Source organism: Nanorana parkeri, unplaced genomic scaffold (assembly GCF_000935625.1).
Source record: "Nanorana parkeri isolate BGI_ZX_2015 unplaced genomic scaffold, ASM93562v1 scaffold1412, whole genome shotgun sequence".
Classification (NCBI taxonomy): domain Eukaryota; kingdom Metazoa; phylum Chordata; class Amphibia; order Anura; family Dicroglossidae; genus Nanorana; species Nanorana parkeri.
Window position 1 is genome coordinate 76,297 of NW_017307680.1, and position 27,750 is coordinate 104,046.

The following is a 27,750-nucleotide window of genomic DNA, read 5'->3' on the forward strand; positions in this document are numbered from 1 at the left end:
TTGCTCACACTCCGACGTTCGCGGCGATATATAACATGTGCGGCGCAATGGATGTAATCGTCGTTTCCGCACGTAGGCGGACTCGACGCATGTTTGCGCGTGCATATGGGGGCGGGGGACTTTTTTATTTTTGCTTTGATATGTGACTTTTAATTTTTTTTTCACTTAACTTTATTGCTATCACATAGGGAGCAAACAAGCTCCCTATGTAATAGCCAATTTGCAGTGATAGGTCCGCTTTATGGAGACATCAGGGGCCTTTAAGACCCCTGTCACCTAGGGACCCCAGGAGAAGCTGATGAAGCTGAGACCTGCTTCACCAGCTTCTCTCTGGTTTCTGTACCGGAGAGTGACAGGAATGCCGAAGTGATGTAATACACATCACTTCCTGCATTCCGACGAGGAGGAGATCAAACGGAGCTCGTGTATTTGATCTCCGGCGCAGAGCTTCCCCCCCCCTGGACAGAGGGGGGGGCGCACACCCGCACGCAATTACAAGCGATCGGGCGTCTCTACAGACAGCGCTGAAAACTGTAAAATGGCCTGGCCAGGAAGGGGGTGTAATACCCTGGTCTTTAAGTGGTTAAAATAACAAACACCTTTAGAAATGTTTAATAATGACAATCTACAAACACATAACTCTAGATAATTGCACGCTTGGTATTCTTTGCATACCTTATTTCTCTTTTCTTTCCCAGTCTTCTGACAGGGGCCATGTTTACTAAAGGTAGATTACTACTTCTACTACTACTTCCTGGATTTCTGGCACATGTGACTAGACATTTGACTAGGACATCTCCTGAGATGTCACAGTTGAGATTTCCCAGCAATGCTCTGCTGATGACAAGGCAATCCCACTTGCACAGGGTGGGCAAACTGATGTCGCTCCCTGGACGGCCGCTACTTGAGGCCCCGGTCTGGATGCGGCCTACGTTGTCCTAGGTTACCTAGGCCTCTCTTGGGGCTCTTGGGGTGGGGGACGGGCGCTGTCTCGGTCCCCAGCGGCCGCCTGTGCAGGGCGGCAGCATCCGCGCCAGACGTCGCTCGTGCGGCGGCAGCTACTCGAGGCCCCGGCTTTTGCGGCCTACGTTGTCCTTGGTTACCTAGGCCTCTCTTGGGGTGGGGGACGGGCGCCGTTTCAGTCCCCAGCGGCCGCCTGTGCAGGGCGGCTAGAGAGAAAAGGATTTTACGGTGAGTACAAAAATCCTATTATTGCCGAGATAAAGTAACTCCTGTGCAGTAACTCCTGAACAATCAAGCAGCTTAAGATTCAGAATCCAGAAGTAGACCAGGGCGAAGGTGAAAACACCGGAAAGGGAAGAGATCGCGGACATTACAGTGCTGGAGGTAAATCACTTTCCTAAGTAAGATTTACATAATGTGCTAATATGCTGTGCATATTAGCACATTATGGCTAAAACCTCCTGGGGACCCTTTTTCCCCAATTACTTCTGCTATAAGGTATAAAAGGTAAAATTTAGGGATGCACAGATACTTTTTGAGTACCAGTGCAGATACTTGGCATTTTCATGAGAATTACCAGGTTTGCAGCGGTTGCAGCTGGGACCTGGCTCTGGCACTCCACCACTGTCCTGAAATCATTAGTCTGTATTGTTTTAGAAAAACTGTCACATGACAAACAAAAATGTATCAGTACTCGTAAGTACTCGGCAAGTACCAGTACTCCCAAAACTGGTATCTGTGCATCCCTTTATTTATAGTTATAAAAACAAGAGCATACATTAAAACAGAGATGTACAAATCCCAGGAGCTCCGTGTGCTCCTTACAAATGCCAGCTGCCTAATTTTTGAATTTCTCTCTAGTCTAGTCTTGGAGCTCAAAAGTATCGGTACTTGTACCGAGTACTGTACTTGGTATCTGTGCAACCCTAGTAAAAATAAATAAAAAAGGAAAATGAAAGTACCTCATAGAGGATAAGGTTAGTTCCTTGCGGAAATCCAGCTCGCTCGCACATAACTGGTAGTAGGTCACCTATTGGAACACATGAAAGATTTAACTAAACGTCCCAGCAATACAAGAACACTTAATTAAAATGCTGAATACTTACGTATTTTACATGAGATTGGTGTGTAGATATGTCCACAGTAATTTAAACTTCGACTTTTTGGATCATACATTTTTAAAAACAGCATTACGTCATCTGTCATAACATGAAAGAAGAATTATGTCACACGACTACTATAGCCTGCAAGATAACACACACTTAAAATACCAACTTCAAAAGCACATTCATCAACTACTGAAATAAAGTGTTTGAAAATGGTGTTCAATTATATTATAAAAAATGTTTAAAAAAAACCTCACATCTAAAAGTGATATTTATTTTATCAGAAACAATTTGATAGACTGTGGATAGAAGTACATCCATCTTTGATGCCCCACTAATAAAGGAAATTCATGCTCAGCCTAGTTGTATTGCTCTAATGCTGTCCCTCTGGATGCCAAGTCACTAAACACAAGAATATCTGGGTAGATAAAAAGAGAGGATGAATGAATCACCCGCTGTGTACATTGGAATCTGACTGCAAGGAAAGTTTGTTTGACAATATTCCAGCATATCCCTTCAACAAAAGTAGATCTAATGATTGACTTTTGCTGGGGAGACAGGGCAACCCCACGGATCACATTATGGGCAATTTCTGACAAACTGGCTGAAATTCGATCCGTGTGAACCCAGTTTTAGTTGGTAAGGAGCTCTGACTTGACTAGCAACATGCATGGTAAGGGTTAGTGACTCTCAGTATCATGGCAAGAGACCTCCAGTATTCCTTAAATGAGATCAGCAATGGCTTCCTGCATATTTCTATCAGCACATTGCTTTAAAGTAGACCTATTCACATATCTTTAAAATAACAAAACACACCTAAAAATGTTTAATAATGACAATCTACAAACACATACCTCTAGATAATTGCAGGCTTTGTATTCTTTGCATACCTTATTTCTCTTTTCTTTCCCAGTCTTCTGAGAGTGGTCATGTTAACAAAGGGCAGGTTACTAGATCTCCATTTACTTCCTAAAAATCTGGCACATGTGACTAGGACATGTGACCATGTACATCATCTCAGGAAAGGAAAATGCCTTTTCCTGAGATCTCAGATTACAGATAAGATTTCCCAGCAATGCTCTGCTGATGTAACCTTCCCAAGATGCAACGCTTTGGCACTTACATCATTTTGCCAGAACTGGACCAGGAATTAGATGAACTCTTTGTAAGTAAATGAAAAACAAGTTGCAAGATGATTTTAAATCAACATGCAGCGCTGCATGCTGCTGTAATTTTTAGTGAAGGGGGTAAAGTTCCTCTTTAACTGCCTCCGGGCCTTCTGTAGTAGAAAAACGGCCGGCCTGGAGCTCTCTAGATCTGAGCGGGCGTCTTTAGACGTCTGCTCAGACATGCCCCCTCCGGCGAGCGGGAAATGGCCGTTTTTGAAAAAAACAGGCAGCGATGCGAATCGCGTGTATGGGGTGCCGATCAGTCTGCGGCTGGGAGACAGCGGTGCTAGATGTGGGTGGCGTGAGGGTAACTGGAGGACTTTATCTTTGAAGACAAGCAGACAGACTTCTCTGCTCGGTTCATCACCTCTTTTCCTCAAATTGTTGGGCCAACAGATCGAGTGACTGAAGTACTTCTTATATGCCTGTACTCCTCTTACCTTTGACTCAGTATTGGGATTTGGCCCAGATCACACCCCTCCCATTTCTAGGGGGGACGGCGCAGGTGTGCGGTTCGACTAGACCTGCCCAGACACACATACACAGACTATGCAATTCTGATATTCCCTGTAGCTGATGAAGCGCATGTGTGCGCGAAACGTCGTACAAGCTCCTCCAATGCAGATCTCTCAACATCTCACAGCATCATAGTTTTTGATGAAATTATGTTTTGTTGATTACCTTTGAGTCCTTGGAATGTTTATTATGTTCTAAAATCATCATATATTCATATTGTTGTGTTAAAATTATGCTGTAGGACAAGTATACATGGAGAGAGCATCCAGGGAGCTATCTATTTAGCTGATGTTTAAAATGGACTAGTTGTCTAGCTACTTTTAACTTTATATAATTAAAAATACCAATTTTTATATGAACTTTTTCTATGTGGAGTTATTCTTTGGTGCTTTCAAAACCCCACTTTCTATTCTTGCGACACCTAAAATAAATAAATAAACCCTGACTGCAAGCCATGCAGAGCTGTCCGGCATGGAGCTTGGCGTGCAGTGTGTGAACCGAGTACAGTCAGATGAATGACGGCATCTTCAGCCAATCGGCTCGCGCGTAATAACCAGATGAGTTCGCATTGTGACGTGCGGGTTTATAAATGCGCGCCGATTGCCTGAAGATTTAGTTTTTTTTATCTCAGCACGCTCAGCTATGCGAGCTCTCGCAAGCTGACGTGCCTGAGACAAAATTACATGACACACTGCTCGCGATGGCAGTGCACCACCGCTCCACACTGCTTCCTGTGCAGTGTGTCACAGCCTCTAATGTTCCTGTTTGTCCTCCCCTCGTTGGTTCACAAAACGCTAGGCTTTCTGTGAAAAGATGAGGGCAGATGGAAGGATGTTAGACAGGCTATCCGCTCGTCCAGTTACAGAATGCCTTGTATTCTGTAAAAGATAACACAGGGAGTTGTGAATGATACTAAGCAGCCAGCAGGATATATGGTACACTTCATTACAGGTAAATTATGTGACTAATGCTGTAAGCCCCCTAAAAAATTTACTAACTCAGTTTTAAAGAAAAGTGTATATTCTTCAACAGGATAAATAGACCTTTTAAGGAGTTGATCTAAAATCATAGTGCAAGAGGATGTACATTAATTATAGGTCAGCCGACATTCACAAAAAAGTAATAAAAATAAACTGATACCACTACATTTATATTAACATGCAACAGAAACGAAAATGCAGAGCAAGAAGAACTGATTCCATAAAAAAAAAAAAAGGAAGATTTTAGAGAGGATAGCCTACACTTACGATCTTTGTCAAACTTGGGAAGCGTTGCCCCACTAGCAGCCATTTCTGGATCTACAGTTTCCAAAAATATTGTCCAAGGATTCTCGTTGTCACTGAGCTCAATCATCTATAACAAGATATGTTAAAATTAGTATAAACATTTAAACAGAAAAATGTTTATAGAGTTTTGTTTTTTTAACTGAAAACTATTAATGTGGGACAGTCTGTTGTCTGCGTCCTTGTAGGAAAAGTTTCTCCTCTCCTCAACCCTGAACCCCAACAGCAATACACATACTGAAATAGAATGTCACAAAGGCTCAAACTCTTCCTTACGCTAACCAAATTTACTTTAGTGGTCCTCAGCAGGGTTTGAATCTATAAGTATCAATTGACAACCATCCTAGGGATGTTTACACCATGAAGATTACAGTTGAATCCTTAATTGTTTCTCTGAAGTAAACTGCTACATGGTTTTAAACCATTACAAAATAAAAGGTATTAAGATTACTGCAATATTCTGCCGATAAATACCTCCATGCCCAAAAAATAAAAATGGTCAAAAACTAATCAGGTGATTCCAAATTAACATTACAGCTATGCTGGCCATACATATATTGAAACAAATACCCAGTAACAGATTCCATAGTTTCAAAAGTTCTTTTGCATGAAAGTAATCGTTAAGACAAAAGAGCAATACAGTTCTATTGGATTTTCCACCAGTACATATCGTCCCTTTTCAATAAAAACAATTGTTCGAAATCATAATTCATTGCTTTCAAGTTCCTCAGGACATATAAAAAAAATGTAAATACATAAAAATAAAAAAAAATCACATGCAAGGCCAGTATTACACTTATTCTGGAGATAAAAGCAAATTTTGTTTCAGATTTAATCTGCCAGATCAACAACAAACAACTAACTAAAGGCTGCAACATCAGCTTCAACAGACAATGACAACTACACTTCTTGGTGGGTGTTAAGAATTTGCACCAGCCTGCCCAAGATTATTCCAGTGTGTTTAATCACAGAATTCACCTGAATAACACAAAATACTATAACTAGCACGATGAACGCCAAAACGATGAATGCAGAGATGAGAAATGCGTTGACCATGTCAAAAAAGTGAACCACTTTGGGAATTACCAAACCAATTATGAAATCAAATTCAGAGCACTAAAATATTTAGTAAAAGTATTTTGTAAACCTGAAATTTTACTCAGAAAGTATACCCTTATTGGCCTTATTTTTTCCATTAGCAAAATAAAACCCATATACAGCTCGATAACAGAACTGCATCTTGTCTTATTAAGTATATATACTGTACACACACACAAACATCTTCCTTAGAGGAAAACAAACGAAAAATAGCTATCTGTAAAAACAAGAAATAGTATGTTGGCAAAAGTGTGGTCACCCCTCAATGCAATATGTGAGGAAAAAAGAACAATGCATGAGAGGATAACACAAGCAAACATATGTTACATGCAAACATATGTTCATTTAAAGGTTGAAACCAAAATCACAAATGTGATATATTTTTAGCTTACCAGGCCATAGATGAGGTGGCTGAATCCACCCCCAATCCCCCCCCCCTCCCCTTTATATACTGCTAAACCTTCAAATAACACTTCCTCTGCCTGGGTGGCTACACTCACTACTTCAGTGTACTTATACCTGTACATGGGAAGTGATGGGATTAGTAGTTTAGGCAAATATAATAAGATGGTTTATGTTTTCAGCTCAGCTCCCAGGAAGTAACAAGTACACTGCATTTCTGGAAAGATCAGCAGCTATTTTGTAATCTTGCTGTAAAGGTTTGTAAAAATTTCCAGAAAACTAATGCAGCCACCACATCCATGTACTTGGTAAGCTGCAGCCACCACATCCATGTACTTGGTAAGCTGCAAAAAGTTACATTTTTTGTTCTTGGGTTTATTTATTGCATTAAACAGCCCAAAGAAATGTACAGAATACAAGATGTAACGACTGAAAACCTGAGCAGTTTTCACTGCATCATTTCATATGAAGTTGATCTTTATGCATTTAACAAAAAACATGGGTTTAGAAATACTACAATAATAACAATTTAAGACAGGTCCCTATACAAATAATTACAGTTTTGCTGCAATCCGCTTCATAGTCCAGCATTGCAGGTCTTTTTGTTCCATTACTCCGTGCTTGCATTGGCCATAGCCGAATCTGGTCTTGTGGAAATCCCTGTGAGGAATAAAAACAAACAAATATTTATGATGGTCAAAAAACTGCAAAAAAACTTGAGCAATTTCCAACCTCACTTTAACACTCTACTGAAGTGATATTTTAGCTAGAGGTGGCGTATAGTGGTCTATATATGTTTTACATATCAAGTTTTTGTAATATATACTGTATTTTACAATGCAGAGACATCCTGCTGGACAGCAGTCTAAAACCGTAGGTATAATAGCACAAAGTCACAATGTTGGACAGCATTTTACCATATGAAAAGCTGCAAATTAAACCTATAGTTTCCAGCAAAACATAGTAAAGTCTACAATTTATATATGCCTCTTCCTCAACACTTACACTTTTAACAGGGTCGTTTATTGGTTACCGCTTGTGAATTTGGTTTGGAGTTTTGAAGTTGGTTATTTTGTTAATAAATCAGATCTACATATTGTGTGGCCCTCAAACAAATTTCTCAGAAGAAAGTGTTTTCCTTGCCTAGGTCCTTTGGTGATGCCAGCAGATGCACTGGGGCTCATTATGCCTAGAATGCCAGCTACCACTGGTTTACGCTTTAGTTAAATAAAAACCATAAAAAAGAGGTGGATGGCCCCACTATGCACCTCTGGAACAACAGAACACTCTATACACAGTGCTCTATACCTTTTGGTAATCCACAACTTCCTGGGCTGAGTAGTGGGAGCCCATTCGTCAGTGACCGCCAGAAGATGCAACACACAGCAAATGGACACACCCTGCTGCATGCAACCTTTTAAAATGGCGTCCCAAAGAAATCATTTTGAAAAATGGGCTTAACATGAAATGAAAAAAAAAAAAAACCTTTATAAAAGGGATTGGCATCACACACATATATGCTCATTAGGAGATATGTGATAACTGACAAATTTATACAGGTGTACACAAAATTAGGCAGCTGAAAAAACAAACACATTTATACTGGAGCACCACTTAATTGTACAAAATGAGTAGTGTGATGTATTAATTCCCCAATATCAACAAAGAAAAATGAACCAGATGTATCAGCATATGCACCTAATTGTCTGGACTGCTCTTTATCCACCAGATTAATGCTGGTCCAACACAAGAGCATTTTGTTTTGAATTGTAAATATTTGCAATGCTTCCAACAGCAGCAATTTGCCCACCCACAATATCTAGACAGTAAAAGTTGATCAAACCAATATAGTACCCATCAAAAGGCATCTTTAATTTGATCTCCATTGTAATTTCATTAAAAAAAACAATTAACTGCGTCAGAATGCCGTCGCTGAAAGCTCATAGAAAGCCTAAAAACTGCCAAGTGTATTACCAGCATAAAGCATTTAGATCCCAACTGTTGATTTGAGGGACAGTATTAAGATCTGACCACTGGATGGCACAAGGATACATAAGCCCCATTAAAATCCAGTGTACAACCTACTAGATAAAAAGGCTAACGCTTACAAAGTATTTTACGGTCTTGCCAGTCTTTGCCTTTATGTGACATGCATGCAGTATGGCTGTGTTAACCTGAAATACAAGGCTTTCAAATATAAAAATTGTCCACCTTTCTTTAATCCCTTCACTACCCATCACGGGATAATCCCGTCATGAATCCTCAAAGGGTTAAACAGACTCCTGGCAGGACTCTGTTCATACTTGTAGAGGCGGCTTTACAGTAGAAGCAATTCTGGTGACGCGGCTCTACGATCAGGTAAAGTAGCCAGCCCCCCTCGAAACCCCCGACGTGTTTCCCGGGCTCCACTGCCACTCCTATGGGCCCAGGATCGGCATCTCGGGTGTGGCGGGAAGCCGGGGAGGAAAGCGGTGAACGTCCTTTCACCGTTTTCCTCCCAGTTCTATGGGACCGGGAGCGATGCGTATTGCATCACATACGGTCCCTGAGCTGGTATTGCTGGGCTCCTGAAGCCCAGCAACCAGCTATTGAAGTGCGATCTGCACTTGAAATAAGCTATTGTAGTGTAAAGGTGATACTAGGGGTCTTTTGGACTCCCAGTATCACCTTAAAGAGTACCTCTCACCACCAATATGCTATCACATGGGGGACTTGTAAGCCCCCCTATGTGATAGCAATTAAAGTTAACAAAAACACAGTTTTAGAAATATGAAATAAATTAAATGTAGAAACATAAAAACTTTTTTTTTTTTTTTAAGTCCCCTGCTGCCTCGAGTCATCACGTAAACATGCGTCGGGTGCACCTACGTACAAAAACGACGATTGCGCTACACATGTTGGGTACTGCCACACACACACCAGAGTGAGAGCAATAAGTCCCTGGCTTATATTTACGCGCATCTCTAAACTAATGACCTGTAGGGGCTTTTAAAGCATGCATGGACTTTTTGGGGTACTGAATTCTGTCGCAGTTTCACGGACACACAATTTTTTTTACCTGGGCATGTTGGGTATCTATTTACTCGTGGTAACCTCATCTTTTATATTTTAAAAAACAAAATGGTTTTATATAGTGCTTTGGGGCACTAAATTTAACAAGTGCATTTTTCACTAAATTTTGGGGTTTGATAAGTTGCGTTAATGTCATGCAACATAACAAATTTGCAACGGCGACCATTTTATTCTATAGGGTCTTGGCTTTCAGAAAATATGTAATGTTTGGGGGTTTTAAGCAATTTTTAGGCCTAAAATGTGAATTATAACATGTAAACAAAAAAAAGAAAAAAAAACACCTTTGTCCTTAAAGGGTTAAAGTACATGGAAGGCCAGCTTACCATAGTTTGTGAAAGGTTCTGAACAAATTCGGCCAGGGTAGAGTTTTTTAATACTTTGAACACAGTGTATTTTACTTTTTCCTCATCATACATGTCATTTCCTTGATGTCCACAGAACTGGTCCTCTGTAACGATCTAAAAAAAATTTAATTCAAAACAATGTGAACACATTTAAAAAAAACAAACATTCATGTAGTTGAGTCTGAGATGCCTCATTTCTCACAACCTGAATGACTTGTTCATTTGCAATATGAAAATGTTAACGCCTAGCTTTTTCTGCGTTTTCCAGGCACATATTTCATTACATTGCCTATTTTTTTAGATCTACTCTTCATATCGCCCATTGAACATTGCTGTCTCTGGCATCGCCTTCACTTATTTAAAGAAACAATTCAAGATCAAAGATGGTCTTCTGCGCACTGTGAGGACTGAGGGATTCAACTCGAGCAATGCTTGCATTTCCACCCGTCCTTGCCACTTACCCATTCACGAAATGCCTTGTATATTTCTCAAAAAATACAAAGCATTTTGTGACTGGAGTAGGAGACATGATCTTAAATCCCTGCCCCCTGCTCCAAACATAGAATGCCTTGTATTCTTTGAGAAAAATACAATGCATTTAGTTAATGGGCAAATAGCAAGGAGCGGTAGGGATGCAAATGTACAACTTCAGTGCTTGAGTCACATCCCTCACTCCCCACAGCACCTGGAAGTTGAGTGTTAAGTGTAGGAGCCAGCATGCTGCAAAGTAACACTTTTATACTTTTCAGCAGCCCTCCACAGATAACATACAGCTTTTTAGTGATAATTTACACACCCCATGTGTACACTGTCACTTTTTTCAGGAGTTTGGCTTTAAGGTGTTCCGATACCAAAATACAAGCACACACATGCACACATTATATAATATATACACAAAATTAGCCTAACCTGTACTTGCATGTAGAGATGAGCTTCCTGGCGTTCTTTTCTCTTCTGAGCTTCAATTCGCTTCTCTTCTTGTAGCCTCTCAACAAGTTGCTGGGGTATATCATGATCTGTGACAGGTTGTAAGACCTCATCTAATAAAGAGAGGATTCATTACTTATATCATTTCAAATACACATACGCATGTCCATGGACACGAATACTAGAAGGGTGAAATTATTTCAGATGAATCTGAAATTTGGAATGATTGATCTCGGCTATGCTCATACACACTAGCTTGCAAGCCCTCTGACTCCTATGCACAGGCTCAGTCGAGATAAAAAAATGCTCATGTTTGTTAGCTTTGCACCTTCCTGTAATTCCACCCTTTGACAAATTGGCAAATTATTCCATTTGACATCATTAAAACATAAGGAATCTGTCAATATTTGCATACTTTAGAAAATCCAACAATTTCTAGCAGAAATGTTGAATGGAAAGCAATAGTACAGGATGCGCACAGAACTCTGTATAGGCAGACCTTGCACCCACTAGTGACAAAATCTATACATGTGATGGTGTATGTTTGAACAATATTTGTAAACTGCATGTGTGCATATGCAGGTCTTCTCTTGGTTTTTACAATACTCACTAAGCTTGGATTCCCTGATGTAAACCAGCATGTATGCATTTGTACAGTGTCGCACAGACAAGTCGTCATCGTGTCCTCCATAATTATGCTCGACAGCCTCTTCCTTTGTACATCTTGAAACTACATCGTCATCAAATTTACACCACTGCAGGAAAAAAAAAAAAAAAGGATACATGAACACTTCCAATGATAAGTCCCAATTCAAGTGGAGGAGTTTAGAAACCAAGCAGAAGCAGTAGCAAATAAACTGTCATCAGATCATATGACATCTAATAGATAATACAGTCATCTCTCAAATGTAGCAGTAAAATGGTATGGCTTTCCAATTAACAACTATTACTACAAATTTTTCTGGACATTTCAGCTTAAAAAAGAAAAAAAATGTTCTGATCATTATCAAAATCACAGCAACAAAGGCAGCCTTAAGCACAATTATGTACACTGACATGTCTTAAAAAAAATAAATCAATTTTTCATAACTGTCTCTAATGTCTTACTAGTTTATATTTCAAAATAACTTTCAACATACCAAAATTCTACTCAGACACTTAACCATAGTGCTCTGTTGTCCCACAAAATTTTAAAATGAAGTGGCAGTAAGGAAGGGCTAACATGGCATTACTAAGTCCTATCACAGAGGCATCACTGCATGGCTAGGAACTAGAGTTACCATGATTTATTTTGTCTATACTTGCTCAATGCAAGATTTGGGGGGAGTAGCGTGGGTAATGAAAGCAAGCTCGAGACCACAGATAATAACTGCCCTTTATTTGGAGAAGAGATGTCAGTTAGCAGGCAGATTGGGTAGATCATATGACCAATACCTGTACCACTAATTCACAACCAGAGTCTGAGCATAGGACAGGGCACTCCTTCTCCAGTCTGTGGGCTGCTAGGAGATCATAGATTACCACACTCAGACTCCCAAACTGGACCATGAGCACAGATTGTAGTGATTTGTTAAACACTACACAGTAATACTAATACTACTATTATAATACAGGTTTTATATAGCACCAACAGCTTGAGCAGCACTTTACAAAATAAGAGGAGACAAATACAGTTAAAATGCAATTCAATACAAAAGGGGTTAGTAGGGAGAGAGGGGAAAGCGATTAAAAAAAATAAAAATTCACTGTCAGGAATGAGCTGATTGAGAAAGTAAAAGTACAATCCCACTCCCAGTTGGGACTGTGTAAAATCTACATAAAACAATGCAATGATTTGCAAACCTCAAAACCAATACTCTGTAAATGTCTGGGAACTGAGACCAGCTGCTGGAATTTTGGGAGAGAAACGTTGTCCAATTTTTGCCTGATACAGGATTCCAACTGCTCAACAGTCCTGGGTACAATTTGTATTTTTTGTGTCAAGATGCTCCAAATATTTTCAATTGGTGACGGTCTGATGAAGGTCTGAACTGCAGGCCGGCCAGTTAAGCCCCCGGACTCTTCTACAAAGCCATGCTGTTGTCACACATGCAGTATAGCATTGTCCTGCTGAATGTGCAAGGGCTTCCTTTAAAAAGTCGTCTGAATGGGAGAATGTGCTGCTCTAAAACCTGGATGTATCTTTCAGCATTAATGATGCCTTTTCAGATGATCAAGCTGCCCATTCCATAAGCACTAATGCACCCCCATACATTGCAAAATGTTCTTCAAGCACTTCCTTGTTAGTAGCACTTACTTTGCAAGCTTTTTGTTGCCCTGTCCCAAACTTTGAGACATGTTGCTGCCATCAATTTAATCATTGGATATGTTTTAGATTTTTTTTTATTGCGAATAAAATATGGGTTTATGCGATTTGCAAACCATTGAATTCTGCTTTTATGTAGATTTTACACAGCATCCCAACTTTTTGGGAATTGGGGTTGTAGATAGCTTTCTCTGAAGAGATGAGTTTTCAGGAAACGCCTAAAGACGGACAGCAGGAGATCGCAGGACAGAAAAGGGCAGGAAGTTGCAAAGGATTGGATAGCCTCTGGAGAAATCTTGGAGGCAAGCATAGGAAGAGGTGATGTGAGAGCAAGAGTGCAGGTGGTCTTGGAAGGAGTGGGTAGTACAGTTGTGGATGGCTTTGTATGTTGTGGAGGGTTTGGCCGAAGGGGCCAGTAGATACTGAATGGTAAGGCAAGGTAACATGGATAAGTCTGGGAGCAGCACTCTTGACAAACTGGAGAGGGGACAGCCTGTGTCAAGGTAGGGCAATGAGGAGGGAGTTGCAATAATTGATGGAAGAGATAACAAGGGAGTGAATTAGAAGCTTTGTGGCCTCACTGGTTAGGAAGGGGCATATTTTGGAGATGTTTGGGAAGCTAAGGAGGCATGATTTCGACAGATTGGATGTTGTGTCTGAAATGAAGGGATTGATGATTTATTAATCTTTATGGAAATATTAGTTCAGTTTTGAAAAGACATCGTTTAAGGAAATGCCGTGAAATCCACACGGATATGTCAGTTAGTAAATGAGTGATGCACCAGGAGACTGAAGGGGTGAGCTGAGGAGTAGAGAGAGATATTGGTGTCCTTAGCAATGAGATGGTATTGGACGCTATGGAAGGCTATCAACCAATCCAGAGAGGACGTGTAGAAAGAGAACAGATGGGTTCGAAGGACAGAGCCTTGGGTGCCGAGGTGGCTACCAGCAAAAGAGTAGTCTTGGAGGCCAAGATGGTGGAGGTTTTTTTTTTTTTTAGGTTAGGTCAAAGGCAGCAGAAAAGTCTAAGTCTGAATAGAAAGTACTGGTGATTGGTTTTAGTAGTAAGTCATTAAGTTTTAGGAGAACAGATTCTGTGGCATGTTGCAGAGAAAAGCAAGAATAATAGGAGTAAAGAAAGTGGTCATCAGTGAGGTGGTAGTTCAGATCATTGTAAACTAGAGGTTCTAGATGTCTGGAGGAAAAAAACAGGAGCAAGGAGATGGGTTGTAGGTTGTTAAAAATTATGGGATCCAGCGAGGGCTTTTTAAGGATGGGGATAATCAGTGCATGTTTTAGAGGGGTGGAGAAGATTCCAGGAGAGGGGAAGAGGTTGAAGATCTGAGTTAGAAAGCTTAGACAAGAACAAGAGTGTGAGTAGTTGTGAGGGAATCAAGTCCAGGAGAAGGTGGTTAGATGGGCGCCAGTCGTTTGGATACATATGCCGATTTGTTGACAATTTGCATTCAAAATTGAGCCAATGTCTTGAAACACGTCAGATTACATTGCAGCATTGCCATGCTTGAAGACTGGCAGTCATTTTTAAATACTCTTGTTAACACTGTGGAAAACATGGGGCTGACATTTTGACCTGCTCCTGAAAATACTAGTTGCCTGGATAGTATACTGGCCTATCGGTTTCAATATTTTGAGTGACATGATCCAATATTTTGACCTGGAAAAGAAGAAAAAGTATGCAGATCAGGTCAGTGACAAAGTATGGAAGCCAGAGATTCAAGTATGACAACCAGACAGGCAGGATTTTCAGAATGCAAAGCCAGTATAGTCCACCTTTTTTACAGAAATGTTTTAAATGACTTTTGTATATGTTTTGTATTATCATCAAGTGACATGGCCAAACAACATTAAAGCTTTAGATTTAGGTTTTACATTATCTACAGATGCCCAGATAGTGGCTGAAAGCTGTTCAGGTCCAAGAGAAACAAAGCCACTAGAAACTACTTTACTTTATTAGAAGTTACATCTGGGATAAGATTTTGGTGTTGGAATTCATTTTCCACCCAAACATGGAAACATTAACATCCAAAAATAGTCAGTCATTTGTTTTTCTTTTTAAATCAACTTATTTGTATGGCTGTGGAATGCCCAAGTAGTCTTATGACTTAAAAAAATAGGATACCTACAGATTATACTGTAGCCAACAGGAGGATTGGACACAGAAAAAAAAATGTATGCAAGCACAGAATAACCCCTACTACTAGCATGTCTCAGTTCTGCAGCCAAGAACATGATCATAAAGACAGAGGGGTGGCACCTATGTTCCTCAAAACTGACTCAAACACGGGCGTTCACCATGAGGAGCCTCCTTAAAACGAACGACTTCCCAACTCCAAAGCCGGATTCCTGAGCCACCAAACCAGAGACAAATGAATCTGTCTGTTAAGGTACATGATTGACTTGTCCCACGACGACAGAATGTTGCATTTAGGTAGCCTGGAGTTGAACTGGGCATTTGAACTGCCTTGAAGGAGGCTATCATCAGGCAAAAGTGAAAAGGCAAGTGACTTGTGGAAAAGCAGAGATCTTGGAGCTTGAATATCTCCAGGGCAAGACCCAGATACTCCCAAATAAGTCAGTTCCAGTGATCACTTATGAAGTTTCAAAATCCAAAAGAAGCCAGAAAGTTTCACTAGTGAAGGGAGGCAATGATCCATGCGGAATATCCATGCTTGAATAAAGATATTCAGTTTTGAGATCCAAGATGAGACAGGGTTCCCCCTTCAGGGTTTAGGATCACTGAACAGGTTTAGTAAAATCTTTTGAAACTGCTCTGCCACAGCAACTGGGGCAATGACACCTTGGTGGAGAAGATCTGAAAGGGCTAAACGTCAAGGGGGCGGGGAGCGAAACTCCAGTTTGTTCAAAGGTTTTACAAAGGTCATCCCATAATGGAAAGTGTGGGCACACCTTCACTGAGGATTTGGCGGCAGACCAATAGCCAGACCTTGTGGGTGAACTGGGTATCTGGCTTGGTGAGTCTTGACCAGGATGTCAAGGAAGTGTAGAAATTAAAGGAATGTTTAACAGTGAAGGAGGGGGATGACTTCACAATCTGCTCCTTAGGTTTCTTTATCTGAAGAGGATACATTCTTTTGACACCAGTGGCCTCCTTGAGAGCAGTATTAAAAGGAGAACTATGAGGTGAGTGCTTTTCACTCACCTCATAGTTCTAGCCGACCTGTGACAATGAGACTGTCACAGGTCGGCTCAGTAGATCGGGAGGTGAGCGAACATATACCGGCGTTCGCTCACCTCTCGATCCTGTCACGGCTCTCTGCCATGACAGGGGAGGGGCTGGATTCCCCACTCCGATCAGCCAGTGCTGACTGGCGGAACGGACGGGGGAGGGGGCGGGTACAGCTGGCTCTGTCTCTAGATAGGCAGAGCCAGCTATCACTCACGCAGCTGGGCGGATCTCGACATCGATGTCGGGATCCGCTCCGGCGTCTCAGTATACCGCGAGCATACTGAGCTTAGGGTAACGGGAGGACGCTAGTTTGTGTCCTCCTGTTACCCTAAGGAGATCTATGGGGAAAAGCCCTGACCGCATAGTTCTCCTTTAAGAGTACATCCAAAGAGAAGTTGTCCCTTAAAAGTCATGCAGATCAAAAAACTGCTTAAACAAGGCTTCCCAGTCCAGTACTTTAACCAAAGTGCCCTACACATGTGTACTGACATAAGACTAATGAGAAAGATAATCCAGAAAGCTTCCCACAGACTGTCAATAGTGAAATTGAAAGCTATAGTCATTTGCTCCATGAATTCTATAATCATGGAATTTCACCAGTCACCAATCGATTCACAAAGTAACAGCCAGGATGAAGTGAAGGGCATGGCCTACCAGCGAACGCTTTCAAAAGCTTATGGGTCGGGAACCTTAAAGACAGGCATGTTTTCTACTGAAATAGTAAGCACCTTGTTAAGGCAGGACACTACCATGTCCACAGTGGGGATAGATCACTTTTGCACAAAATCCTCCCCAGATGAGTACAGGGTTATTAAGTGCTTGGGGAGGGCAAACAACTTGTCAGGGTGTTTCTAGTCTCCACAGAGAAATAGTTGAAAAAGCAGGTGTAATGGGAAACACTTAGGAGCTTTAAAAGGGACCCAAGACAACAACATCTAATTAGTAAAATCAACAGGCTGATCTGTGATGGGCCAATGCGCCTGCAATCAGAGCGAGCAAACAAAGAAAAGAAAAATCTCAGCTGAAAGGGCAGAGGAGCCAGCCACTTCCAGAAAAGCTAAAGAGGACTTGATGACTGAATAGGCACTAGACGAGGGCAACATAATTCCGGGGTGCAGAAGTCGGCACCATCAGCAAGCATGTTGCAAGCAGCCCTGAAACCATTCGCAAAGTGTGAGCTGGGGGGCGCATGGCACAGCGGGACTGTTCGCCCATGTCTAAAAGCAGACATATGTCCACACAGCAAAAAGACAACGTAAGGTTTATTGTAAGAGGCAAGGCCTCAGGTAATAAGGAAACTTGGGCATCTGGCAGCAGGTGAAGGTCAGAGGGTTGGACGTGACCAAAGTCACTGTAGGCAGGTAGCAGGAAAAGATTGAGATTTCCCATTGCTCTTTGCAAACAAGAGCAGCAGCATGGAGATGTTTTCTTGCCACTGTATGGCGTGAAAGAACGTGGAGCAAACTTAACGCTTCACCCAGTGGATGGCATCAGCACTAACCACTTCCGCGGTGGAATCCAGCAGGAAACAGGAAATGCCAAAGTTGCCTAGCAACCTATGAAAATGAGGTAGGCTCCCTGTACTCTGCCTACTCACAGAATGTGGCCTGAGTGACAGGGCAAGTGCTGAGGCAATGCCAACAGCTGTGGACATGGAAAGCACTCCACAGCTACTTTACCAGAATGGAGTCTGGACAGTGCTCTATGCGGAAGGTCACTTAGGCTATCCCTCGCAACACCCAGTCAAGCAGGAAGGGGGCTTTTAGGTGAGACACTCCAAAGACTGACTGAGGACTGCCATACCAGATAGCTGCAATCAAAAATACAATTTCTAGCAGAGCTGTAAAGAAGAATTTTTGATTGAAAATTAAAGAATAACAAAGTGCTATCATAACTAGGTAAGTCTTTGCCACAACAGATTTGAAGAAAAAAGACATTCATAATCCTAGGACACTAGCAAAACTAAGGCCTAACAGTAGTAGAATTGTTATCCTGTGTTGGCCTACCAATTTTCCATTTGTTTGCCAATGTCACATTCTCCTGTAAGTAGCAGTATAACCCAAAGGTTAATAACTTTATGATCATTTATTCTCTGAATCAAGATTCCTTCTCCATAGCAACCCTCCCGTGACCACCACTTTTGATCAGTGCATTTCCTTTAGCAGACTCATGAAAACAGATACTTGCAAGTGCAAAACATACCTGCAGATTCTTATGTCACCTTTGGGATTTTTGTTACCTTCTTTTCTAGATAGACAGTGGGGAATTTATAAAAACAGGAGCAGACAGAATCTCGAGCAGCTGGGCATGATGACCAATCAGCTTCTTTCATTTCCAAGGCTTAACTGAACTAGAAAGAAAAGATAGAAGCTGATTGGTTGCCATGGGCAACTGCTCCAGATTCTGTCTCCTCCAGTTTTGATAAATTCCCCCCAGTAAGTGGTTTCTTGAAATTTTGGAAAATCGGTACAAAACATTTTGTTATAGTTAACCTCCCTGGCGGTATGATTTTTTTTTCTTTCATTTTTTGTTCTCTTTTTCGTTTTGTTTTTTTACTTTTGAAATTCCCGCCGGTTCAGCCCCCCCTGCGACGTGGACGCTTGCAAGGGACGGAACGCGGAAGACAGATGCCAGAGGACACAGCGGGGATCGTGGACAAGGTAGGCGCTTCACTGTAATCCCGAGTATGGCTCGGGGTTACCGCTTATGGTACTGAAAATGAACCCCGAGCCACACTTGGGAATAACGCCAAAGGAGGTTAAAAACTTGTTAAAGCAAACCTTTACACATATTTTTAAAATAACAACAAACACACCTTTAGAAATGTTTAGTAATGACAATCTACAAAAACATACAGTGGGTATAGAAAAGAATCACCCCCCTTTAAAATAATCACATTTTGTTGCTTTGCAGCCTGAAATGAAGACAGATTTTGTTTTATCCATCGCTGTCATCTATCGGCCTACAGGACCGGTATCATGCTTTCTTGACAACTTCTCTGCCTGGCTACCCTATTTTCTTTCCTCTGAAACACCCACTGTCATTCTCTGTGACTTTAATGCCCCTGTCAATATTAGCAACACCACAATCTCCAAGCTACTCAACCTAACTTCATCCTTTGGCCCAACACAATGGACTAACTCTTCTACTCACTCTGATGGCAACACCCTTGATCTCATATTTTCCTACCTCTGCACTCCCTGCAATCTTACCAACACCCCTTTTCCACTCTCTGATCACAACCTTACCAGATTCACACACTCCCTCTCATCTGCCCCCCAACATTCCAACCAGCAAACCATCACCAGTAGGAACCTTCGCCACTTTAACCACTCTCCTTTACTTTGCTACAGGCCACCTTTATGACAAAATCAAGACCCTTTCATGCCCTGGCCTTGCCACTTCTCTCTACAATAAATCACTCATCCTGTATGGACACACTTGCCCATTTCACCTCTTATAAAATCAGGCCCCGTCCACTACAGCCTTGGCAGACAGATGACACTAGAAGACATAGTCAAGTACTTGAGCGACAATGGCGTAAATCCAAATCTCTGCAAGATTTCACCCAATATAAATCTGCCCTCCAAAAATATAGTACCTTCCTCCACACAGCCAAACAGACCTACTTCATCACACTAGACTAGTCCTTGTCAACTCTTTTCGGCTTTCAACTCCCTACTTCGTCCCCCTACTGCCTCCCCCAACCAACTCACTGGCTGCCCAGGAAATTGCCACTCACTTCAGAGACAAGATTGATGCAATTCGCAATGAAATCTCCACTATCCAGACCTCCCCCACTCCAAACATACCTTGTCTGCCACCACACTTACTACTCTCTTCTTTTGATCCAGTTACCACCGACAAAGTCGCTACTCTTTTGTCTAACACTCGCCTAACTACCTGCCCCCTGGACCCCATCCCCTCACAACTACTCCGGTCACCCTCTAGCTCTATCCTACACTCCCTTACTTCAATCTCTCCCTTTTCCTACCCCTCTAAAACAAGCACTGGTAACCCCCCCCCAAAAAAAAAAATCTATGGGGCCCACCAGTCTAAACAACTTGAGACCCATCTCCCTGCTCCCATTTACCTCCAAACTTCTTGAACGACTGGTCTACAGCCACCTGACCTGCCACCTTACAGTTAACTATCTCCTTGACCCGTTTCAGTCTGGCTTTCGACCGCAAAATCTACAAAAACTGCCCTTCTAAAACTTACGAACGATCTACTAAAGACTAAAACCAATGGCCACTACTCTATACTCATACTTTTAGACCTTTCTGCGGCTTTTGACACAGTTGACCACCTGCTTCTCGTTAATAAACTCCATTCCCTTGGCCTCCAAGACTCTGCTTTGTCATGGTTCATCTCCTACCTATCTCAGCGCACCTATCTTGTCGCCTACAATTCTACCTCCTCGTCTTCCTCTTTCTGTGGGGGTCCCCCAAGGGTCTGTCCTTGGGCCCCTTCTATTCTCTATCTATACTTCTTCCCTGGGTCAATTGATAGCCTCCCATGGCTTCAAATACCATCTTTATGCCGATGACAACCAAATCTATCTCTCCAAGTATCTCAAATCTACTCACTGACATCTCAGCATGGATGTCACACCACTACCTCAAACTCAATCTGTCAAAAACGGAGCTTATAATTTTTCCTCCCCCAACTTCCCCATCCCAAATCAGCAACACTACAATCAACCCCTCCCATCAAGCCAGGGTACTCGTGTAATCCTCGACTCTGAGCTCTCCTTTCTGCCCCACATCCAATCACTATCAAAATCTTGCAGACCTAATCTCCGTAACATTTCAAAAATACGCCCCTTTTTAACAAATGAAACCACAATGCTTCTAATTCACTCCCTCGTAATCTCTCGCCTCAACTACTGTAACTCCCTTCTTGTTGGCCTACCACTAAGCAAGCTATCCCCCTTCAGTCTATCATGAATGCTGCTGCCAGACTCATCCACCTTATCAACCGTTCAGTGTCTGCCGCCCCTCTCTGCCAGTTCTTCCACTGGCTCCCATTTGCCCAACGAATAAAATTCAAAATACTAACAACAACATACAAAGCCATCTACTACTCCGCCTGAACCTACAACGACCTCATCTCAAAATATCACGCAAACCGTCCTCTCCAGACTTCCTGCTCTCTAGAGTGTCCCCCATCCTCTAACTCCATAGCCCATTCTGTCCACCTATCTCCTACCCTGCCCACCTTTAGGCGATACTTAACAACCCATCTCTTCAGGGAAGCCTATCTCATCTCAACATAACTGCCTTTTACTTCCTCCAATAACTCAATCCAAACAATTATTACCTTTTGGGTCACTTGCCCCTCCTACTAGATTGTAAGCTCTCGCGAGCAGGGCCCTCCTAACCTTATTGTACTGAAATTGTATTGTAACTGTACTGTCTCCTCCATTTTGTAAAGCACTGAGCAAATTTTTGGTGCTATATAAATCCTGTATAATAATCCAGCTGTATTTATAAGTTACTCTTGCAACTTATAACATCCAAGTGAAAGATATAACACCGTGTCAGAAAAAAAAGGGACTGGAGCACTTGTCAGGATAGGAGGGTAAATGGATGGGGCAAAATACCATCAAATTCTTGAGGAAAATCTGCTGCCCTCTGCCAGAAAGTAGTCAATGGGACGAAGGTTTACCTTCCAACATGACAATGACCCAAAGCGCACAGCAAAAATGACCACACAGTGGTTGAAGGAGAAAAAGGTGAATGTCCTTGCATGGCCAAGTTAGAGCCCAGACTTAAACCCCATTGAAAACCTGTGGAATGACTTGAAGACTGCAGTCCAGTCACTGAACTCGAGCAGTTTTGCAAAGAGTGGGCAAATATTGCAAAGTCTAGATGTGCAAAGTTAGTAGAGACATATCCCAAAAGACTAAAGGCTGTAATTAAAGCAAAAAGGTGGTTCAACAAAATACTGACTCAAGGTGGTTATTCTTTTTCCAACTCGTTAATTCCGTTTTTGAATTAAAAAATAAAATAAAATGATGACATGTTGGTGTCATATGTTGGACTGAGTAAATATAGCTGGATAAAACAAACTGTCTTCATTTCAGGCTGTATAGCAACAAAATGATTTTAAAGGGGGTGATTCTTTTCTATACCCACTGTACTTCTAGATAATTGCAGGCTTTGTATCCTTTGCATACCTTAATTCTCTTTTGTTCCCCAGTCTTCTGACAGTGGCCATGTTTACTAAGGGCAGATTACTAGCTCTTTTACTTCCGGAAAATCTGGCACATGTGACTAGGACATGTGACCATGCACATCATCCCAGGGGAGGAAAATGCCTTTCCCTGAGATGAGATTTCCCAGCAATGCTCTGCTGATGACAAGGGAATCCCAGTGTGCATTCCGTTGGCAAACTGAGGTTATTTTGCTCTTTCAAAGCAGGAAGTGAATGCTCTGCAAATGTATTTCAAAATCACAGCATTTTACACCGACATGTCTATTATTAATCGTCATACATAGAGGGATGCATTGGTAGAATTTGATTTTTGAGTGTAAAGGTCCACTTTAAGCTTCAAAAACTATCCGCCTGAGGTTATCGAAACCCCCCCTTTTTTTGTTAGGCTATATTGCACCTCAACTGAGGAAAACCACACAAACTCAAAGAACATACAAACGCTTCACAGGCAGGTGGGGTTCGAACTTTCAGAGCTGCAAAGAATAGCAACCACTTAGAAGACATTGTGCTATAAATTGACATATTTGCTTTTGTGACAAATACATTTTCTACAAAACAGTCCTGTCTAAAATAGACACCAAACATGTCAAGCCTGAAAATTGGCCCTAGGCAATGATTTAAAAGCTTTTACTGCTCATCAATTTAGTGTTATCAGTGATTAATGGTCCTAAAATTATTGCTCACACTCCCATTCGTGGTGATATGTAACATGTGTGGCACCATTGGCGCAATCGACGCATGTTTGCCTGTGTATGTGGGGGGCTGGGGACTTTGTGTTTTTTTTAATGCTGCTTTAATTTAATAACATCAGGCGGTCTCCAAGACCCCTAAAGTCACCTAGGGACCCCCAGAGAAGCTGATGAAGCAGAGATCTGCTTCACCAGCTTCTGTAGCTGGGAATGACAGCTGAATGTGGAAGTGATGTAATATAAATTACTTGCTGCATTCGGGGACCGGAGAGGAGATCAGAGGGAGATCACGTATTGATCTCCCTTTGATCTCCTGTCACAGAGGAGCCGTGCCGTGCACAGTGGATCTCGAAGACTGGCAATGGCAGTGACAGCGGCGGCTGCGGAGGGGGTAAAACCGCAGCTAATACAACTGATTGCTTGAATGTAAACCGCCATCCAAGAAGCTCCCGGCTGGCCGTTTAATTACATGGGCCGGCAAGGAAGCTACTCATCCGGCTCCGCCGTCCTCTCATCACAGACCTGGGAATGATGCATCTAGCTTGCTACAAAAGTATGACCACTAACTATGTGGAACTGGTGTTAAATAGTGGCAAGCAAATTCCATTTGTTATTTGGCTAATATAATACAGTAGGCCAAACATTCATATAAAGGAATGGAGGAAACCGGGTATGCATAGACAGACAGCAGGATCCGGCAACTTTTTGTCTATTGGCAGTGTCACATTGCTAAAATTTCATTCAGACTACAACCCCAATTCCAAAAAAGTTGGGACGCTGTGTAAAATGTACATAAATACAGAATGCAATGATTTGAAAATCTCAAACCCTTATTTTATTCACAATAAGAAAATTAAAAACATGAAATGTTTGAACTGAGAAAATGTACCATTTTAAAGAAAGAAAATAAGGTAAATGTTGGGACAGGGCCATGTTTACCAGGGTGTAGCATCCCTTCCTCTTCTAAAAAAAACTCTGTAAACTGAGACGACCAGTTGCTGGAGTTTTGGGAGAGGAATGTTGTCCCATTCTTGCCTGATAAAGGATTCTAACTGCTCAACAGTCCTGAGTCTTTGTCATATTTTTAATTTCAAGATGTGCCAAAAACATTTTAATTGGTGAAAGGTATGGACTGCAGGGGGGCCAATTAAGCACCCAGACACTTCTACTACGAAGCCATGCTGTTGCCATAGATGCAGTAGGCAGTTAAGAATTGCCCTGCTGAAATATATAAGGCCTTCCATGAAAAAGACCGTCGTCTGGATGGGAGCATAATTCCGTTCTAAAACCTGGATAAATCTTGCAGCATTTATGGTGCCTTTCCAGGTGGTGCATATATATTCTATGCAGGAGGTCACGACAGCAATTGCCTCCTTCCCTAACCACAAGTCTCCTGGACCGGATAGCTTTCCAGGGGAGTGGTACAAGTTGTACGCAGACCAACTTGTTCCCAGGCTCAGAGACTTGTATATGCATGGTCTGTCTGGTATCCGGGGTATTTCAGGAATCCTTTAAGGATGCCCATATTGTCTTTCTCCCTAAGCCTGCCAAGGATCCAGTTTTGTGCTCATCCTATATAGACCCATAGCTCTTCTGAATATGGATTTTAAGATTTTGAGGCAAGTGTTACACATCTCTTTAAAGTTAATGGCTCTTTAGTGAACATATATCAGACTGGGTTCATTCCAAGTAAATCCACAGAAACTAACCTATGTAGGGTTTTTGCAAATTTACAAATTCCCCAATCCTTACTCCTGACGCTAGGCAAAAAACTGGAGACTTGTCAGCAGGTGGGGGGTTTTGGCCACCGGCAGGGGCCGCCCCTAGGCTGTGATTGGTCTTTAGTTTTGTGCCTAGCGTCCTTCTCCTGCAGGTGGCGATATTACCCTACAGTACAGGATCTCCGATCTGTTCCCTGTGTCCTTCAATGAACGGGAGAGAAATGGGTACTAGAGCCATTATCTCGTTAGACATGGCGAAAGCTTTTGATTCAGCAGACTGGATTATATGTGGGAAGTATTAAGGAGAATGGGCTTTGGACCACATTTCCTGCGCTGGATTAATCTCCTATATGATGACCCAAGAGCTGCCTTGAAGATGGGGCCTGCCCTCTCTGAGCCTTTTGTCATAGTGAAGGTCACTCGTCAAGAGCGTTCGTTGTCCCCTGGGCTGTTTGTGCTAGTGATGGAGCCCCTGTTTCCTTGCTGATGCGGGCCCCTCTCTACTTTAGGTATTGCACATTTTAGATACCCTTGCAGTATTTTCGGGGTTGAGGGTTAATTGGTCAAAGGCACATATCTCATCCTTGGACCTACAGACAGTCTTATGCGGACCCAAATCTTCCTTTGCAGTGGGTTAATAGAATTACTTACCTGGGTGTGCAGATCAAGTCTGCTGGGGATTTTTACTCATTGAATCTCCTTCCTTTGCTTTGGATGCCTAAGCAGAGATTAGTGTTTTTGTATTTTCTTAAGGACTCCACAAATCCATTTTGCGTAAAGCAAATCAATTGCTTAGCTCGTTTATGTGGAACTCTGCTGTTCCGACTCAAACTTGGAGTCTAGGAGGGCCTAGCTCTTCCGGATGTCAAGAAGTACTATCTGGCAGGTCAAATCTTAGTGGTACATAGATGGTTGACTAGAGATGATGGGGATGCTGCTGTTGTGGTCGAGGTTGCATCCCTGGGTTCCTACAAGGTGCTTGGAGGTCTGATATTTAGGGGACTGAAAACTTCTAATTGGCTTACTGAGTTGATAAAAGCTATTTTGGCATGGATTTCTATTTGGAAGTTTACTCACAGATATAATATACTGGTCCCCAAGCATTCCCCCATGGAACAACCTGCGTTTGGCCAATTTCCTAAATCTACCAGACTATCATATACTTCCAAGTAAAGGTATCAAAACCCTTGGGGATGTGACTTTGGCCAATTCCCCAATGACCTTTGATGAACTGAAAGCAAAATATATTCTCCCTAATGTATATTTGTTCAGCTTTTTGCAGATCCGGCATGCCTTATAGTGCCCACCTGTTCTTTGACGGTCACCCTTGGAAAAATTGCTTAGGAGTACGATTTTATGTAAAACTATCTGGAGGCATATCAAGCCTCATTCTGTGCAAATTTAGTTACATGACCTTAAATGCAAAAGTAAATGGCTTATGGTGTTCTCCACTCTTTCCGATGAGGATTGGGAGGATGTTTGGGACTATCCCTTTACCCATTTGATCTCCGATAGGGATAGGCTTATGCAATTTAAGATACTTCACATGATCTACTATACACCGGCCTGGCTGGCAAAGATTTATGGGGACCGATGCCATGAATGCTGGAGATGCCCTTGACGGATTTTATAAAAAATTTGGGGGGGAATGCCCGTGGCTAGGTCCATTTTGGATTAATGTTGTCTAATTTATCTCACAAACAGCAGCCTTACCAGTCACTCCCACTATCGGTCTCCTTGGATTAACTCCACATATTGCTCCCACTAAAGCTTTCAGAACGCTATTTGGGGTTTTGTTATTTTGTGCGATGAAATTGGTAGTATTGCAATAGAAAAGGAAGGAGCCTCAACTTTTACCTAGCAGGTTGGCCAGGAACTGAGCCAAGCTGTGTGCATCCACTGGAACGCACAGTGCTCAACAAGCTACGCCCCTGCCTCCACACAGAAATTGGACAGGCAGTGGCAGCAGGCTATCACTGCCATGTCCTCATGCCCTTGGGATCCCTACTCTACAACCAGGGTAGCAGATTTTCTTGGAGCCAGTGGTGGTGAACATGGACCATATATATATGTGTTTGGAGGTGGGGGGCGTTGTTTACCCTAATCCAGAAAATGCATTAAGGTTAAAAAATACAGAGCCTTTAGTACTACTTTAATGTGAGTTTATATAAATATTTTAGGTGCAAGTCTGTATTAAACTTGTGATAAAATACTTTGTTAGGCCACTTTCCCACTTCTGCAATGTGTTGTGGTACATCACTGTGCACGTTAATGCACAGTATTTCATGAACTAACATGTATTGCGTTAAGAAAGCCTATTTTGATTAGGAGTATATCACAAGACACAGAAAGTTAATTATTAAAATGATGGATTATGCAGCTACCTTCAGGTGGACTGTGGCTAATCAATCAAAGCTGTAAGATAGCCCTCCATAACCCCTCCCAACCCTCAGTTCTTCAATGGATGGGATGGCCAAAAGCAGTCCAGAGGGTAAGGCAACACAGCAACAGCTAGCAGGACTATCAAAACAACAACTGATTAAGCCCAAAAAGGGAACCATAAGAAAAATGGGCCACCTGAAGAATCCAAAGCTAGCATCGGAAGAGGCCTAAACATCCACCTGGTAAAAATGTGACAAAGGAATGAAAAAAAGAGTACCAGCTAATAGCCTTGCAGATTTGGGAAACTAAAACGCAATGCTTGAAGCCCCAAGAAGTACCAACAATC

At 42.0% G+C, this 27,750-nt stretch overlaps 1 protein-coding gene across 4 annotated transcripts in view; it reads right to left on the minus strand.

Moving 5' to 3' along the window:
* USP7 (ubiquitin specific peptidase 7) overlaps positions 1–27,750 on the minus strand; it is a 135,848-nt gene that overhangs the window by 29,217 nt on the left and 78,881 nt on the right. For 2 of the 4 annotated variants that reach the window (XM_018569850.1, XM_018569848.1), the window contains 7 exons: positions 11,491–11,635; positions 10,863–10,993; positions 9,933–10,067; positions 7,096–7,197; positions 5,002–5,107; positions 2,070–2,162; positions 1,926–1,993 (listed from right to left, as the gene is read on the minus strand). In XM_018569850.1, the coding sequence (XP_018425352.1) occupies positions 1,926–1,993; positions 2,070–2,162; positions 5,002–5,107; positions 7,096–7,197; positions 9,933–10,067; positions 10,863–10,993; positions 11,491–11,635 (780 nt within the window). Of the gene's footprint in view, positions 1–1,925; positions 1,994–2,069; positions 2,163–4,995; positions 5,108–7,095; positions 7,198–9,932; positions 10,068–10,862; positions 10,994–11,490; positions 11,636–27,750 lie in introns of all 4 variants that reach the window. The other 2 variants (XM_018569849.1, XM_018569847.1) reach the window with 1 other exon arrangement.